Source organism: Syzygium oleosum, unplaced genomic scaffold (assembly GCF_021117445.2).
Source record: "Syzygium oleosum isolate NSW1041296 unplaced genomic scaffold, Sole_v2.1 Sole_v2.62, whole genome shotgun sequence".
Taxonomy (NCBI): Eukaryota; Viridiplantae; Streptophyta; class Magnoliopsida; order Myrtales; family Myrtaceae; genus Syzygium; species Syzygium oleosum.
Window position 1 is genome coordinate 205408 of NW_026607546.1, and position 3527 is coordinate 208934.

The 3527-nt window shown below is 40.0% G+C and overlaps 1 protein-coding gene across 1 annotated transcript; it reads left to right on the top strand.

Annotated features, from left to right (window-relative positions):
• The first annotated feature begins 1066 nt into the window (after positions 1-1066).
• LOC115690391 (aspartyl protease family protein At5g10770-like) lies at positions 1067-3305 on the top strand. Its single transcript, XM_030616716.2, has 3 exons — positions 1067-1275; positions 1773-2201; positions 2361-3305. The coding sequence occupies exons 1-3, from the start codon at positions 1095-1097 to the stop codon at positions 3182-3184; spliced, it is 1434 nt and encodes a 477-aa protein (XP_030472576.1). The 5' UTR covers positions 1067-1094; the 3' UTR covers positions 3185-3305.
• Positions 3306-3527: the final 222 nt, after the last annotated feature.

The window sequence follows — 3527 nt, forward strand, 5'->3', positions numbered from 1 at the left end:
CTCCTGCACAATAGTTGTTAATAATCTGCCTACAAAAGTAGAGCGGAGGGAGGCAACTACTGCCTTAACCGCGTCTTCTTCCTTTAATAAATAATTACACCTACACAAAACGCGCCTAAATTGAGGAATAACGTAATGGAAACGGTCCGTGTACTTCTTTTTTTTAAACACATTCCATGTACTTCGCTACTAATTTGAATAGTTGATCAATTTTTCAAACTATAACTTACCAAGGTGGTTCTGAAATATAAAAATAAATAATTAACTACTCGACAGTCTACCCCATAAGCATCATAGCTTACATTGCTTTCCCATTGTATTTTCTCTTTAGGCTTCGTTTATTTCATAGAAAATGAATGATTAGGAACATATTTTTTCCAAAATTGGTCGCTTGTGTCGCTTGAAATAATTATCAATGAAAAATATTTCCACGATCAGCAATAATTTATGTTTGAACATTTTCGTGTATAATGAAATATTTTTCATTGAATAATTATTTCAAGTGATACCAGCAATCATTTTGAGAAAACTATTTTTCAAATCATTCAAACGCACCCTTCAATTAGCATAAAATCACATAATGATACACGAGTGGACTCTATAGTTTATCCCCTTTTATTTTCTTTTGGGACGTATTTTCCTATAACTCTTATTAGAGGAAAATCCCTCAAACCATATTTCTAATTAGTAGTTACAAGTATAAACATCAGCCACATTTTATTTTGACTAAGTTTATATGTGAGTTACTATTGACCCATCAATAAGAAGTATGATTAGACTCTCTCCCGTCAGGGATCGAAGATAAACTTGTTAATCTTTAGATATTTGACCAGCTGTCGTGTTCGATAATTGTCGTTTATCAAGTCAAGGGGAGGAAGGAGACTAATTCCTAATGGTGGGTCGGTCCTTCAGTAAGTCATTAGAACTACATATAACATAAGACCGAAAAAAATTTATTAATATTAAAAGGATGACGTGTGTGGCTTTCTATTCTAATGCACGATTGCCGGTCGAAAAATCTTATATAAGAGGCTGAACGAGAGAGCATTCTTGGCAGAAACTTGTACATTTTACTTCCTATTGGTATCTGATCGATGGAGGGCTCATTTTTCTGTGTGTTTAAGAGGGTTCTCCTCTTCCTCTCTCTCCACGTCCTCATGACTTGCTTCATGCACCAAGGTTATACTTATGGAGTAGAAGGGAAGATTGCAAGCCACACTGTGTCAGTTAGCTCTCTATTGCCTTCTCCTTCTTGCTCACCTTCCACTACCAAAGGTGGGTCTCTCTCTCTCTCTCAAGTCATGCCTTGCACCAGTGAGTTACCATGGAATCCTTCTTATTTTTCACACAGATACTTTTGTTTGGTTCTGATCAAAGTTGGCTAAGTTGGCTTCACTTTAAACTGTTAATGAGGAAATTAAGAGGTGAGAGGGTGATTAGAAGAAGACATAGGCGGGTGATCCGTCTCTTTTGTGTTAGCTCGTGCCGATTAATTTAAATTGCATTTAGTCCGGGACTTGGTCATACAGTGATGGTGATCATATGGATTTGTCGCATTCAAGAAGCTAAGTCTTTTGATCCAATTGAATTAATATGGTTAGAAAATGAGAAAATAATTAAAGAAATGAAAGGAGAGAATGGGAATACTTGTTTAAGAGGTTGGCCAGACCAAACCGAAGTCTTTGTTGAATGGAAAAAGGGATTGTTCTTTTGACCTGTGGTTATCAACTTACCCATCTAATCTCTCTTTCTCTCACATGACATGCTTTTAGCTAGCAACCGAAAGTCGACCATGGAGGTAATTCACAAGCATGGCCCATGCTCTCAGCTTGTTCAAGACCACAATCCTCTGAATCACACCAAAATCCTGCTCCAAGATGAATCAAGGGTCAAGTGGATCCAGTCCCAATCCTCCAACAGCAGCGACAGCCTAAAAGCTTCGGCAGTGGCCCGTCTTCCAGCGAAGTCTGGCATCACCATCGGCACTGGCAACTACTTAGTGACGGTCGGCCTTGGCACGCCAAAAAAGGACCTCACTCTCATTTTCGACACCGGCAGCCCTCTCACGTGGACCCAATGCAAGCCTTGCGTGGGATCTTGCTACAGTCAGTCTGACCCAATCTTTAACCCATCGCAATCATCGTCCTATGCTAATGTCTCGTGCGGCTCAAAATCATGCTCTCAACTTACTTCCGTCCTCGGTAATATCAACTATGCTTTAGATACTTAATTCTCATGATGTCCATACTAGAATGTTCTTCAAGCGTAGATGAGACTTCTGTTTTTCAAAGTTAAAACCAATCACAAGAAAGAATAACCAGATGTAATTAAAGCAATGTGTTGTGCTTCTGGATCGTTAGGTGGTTCACAATGCAGCGGATCGACATGTCTATTTTCCATCCGATATGGCGACAATTCGTCTTCGATAGGCTTCTTCGCAACTGAGAAGTTGACCATATCGCCCACAGAGTTGATCGACAATTTCAAATTTGGCTGCGGTGAGAACAACCAAGGCCTCTTTGGCAGAGCCGCAGGGTTGATTGGACTCTCAGACAACAATATCTCCATCGTGGAACAAACTGCGGCCAAATATGGCAAGTATTTCTCCTACTGCTTGCCCTCTTCCACTAGCTCCACTGGACACTTGACTTTCGGCAAGGACAGCGGAGCACCGAGCTCAGTTAGCTTCACGCCGTTATCTATGGTCCCACAAAGCTCACAATTCTATGGAATAAGTATCGTAGGAATTAGTGTAGAAGGAAATCCTCTATCAATACCATCGACGGTTTTTTCAAGTGGAGGCGCCATCATCGACTCGGGAACTGTCATTACCCGATTGCCTCCAACAGCCTATAGCGCCTTGCGAACCGCATTCAGGAAAGCGATGGCAAATTACACGACAGGCCCGGCAGTTTCCCTTTTCGATACTTGCTATGACTTTAGCAAAGAGAGCATAGTCGTGATCCCATCGATAACATTCTCTTTCGCCGAGGGAGTAGACATCGATTTGGACCCTAGCGGGATATTTTACGTCGAGAGGGCCTCACAAGTTTGCCTAGCGTTTGCAGCGAATGGTGCTGATAGTGATCTGGTCATTTATGGTAATGTGCAGCAGAAAACGTTTGAAGTTGTGTATGATGTTGCTGGAAGAAAGCTAGGCTTTGGTCCAAATGGCTGTTCCTAAGATGGATGGATTAAAACGAAAGTTATTTATAGATATACTCCATAACAATTAGGAGTATACAAATTGAATATGTCATCATCAACTTTCGCCATTATTGATTAAACGTTTTGAATTTTAACAATTACATATCGAGAATAAAGGAAGTGCTATTCCTAGGCCCTTCTTTGGTGTCGTTTAACGTCGATCTTTGTGAGTTACAAATTATGAACATCGCCGATATGCAAATTTAGCTAAACATACATGTTGGTAAGCCACAAAAAGAATATATGAGTAGATTCTCAAAATAGTTGGTAATTTTTGAAGTAAAAATAAATGTTTGTTCTACTATAAATCAAGCGAAATA

Excerpts from the sequence above, each read along its gene's own strand:
- LOC115690391 (XM_030616716.2), top strand. The coding sequence starts at position 1,095 with ATGGAGGGCTCATTTTTCTGTGTGTTTAAGAGGGTTCTCCTCTTCCTC. Across the intron at positions 1,276-1,772 it reads CTCACCTTCCACTACCAAAG|CTAGCAACCGAAAGTCGACC; the intron begins GTGGGTCTCTCT and ends ACATGCTTTTAG. Across the intron at positions 2,202-2,360 it reads TCAACTTACTTCCGTCCTCG|GTGGTTCACAATGCAGCGGA; the intron begins GTAATATCAACT and ends CTGGATCGTTAG.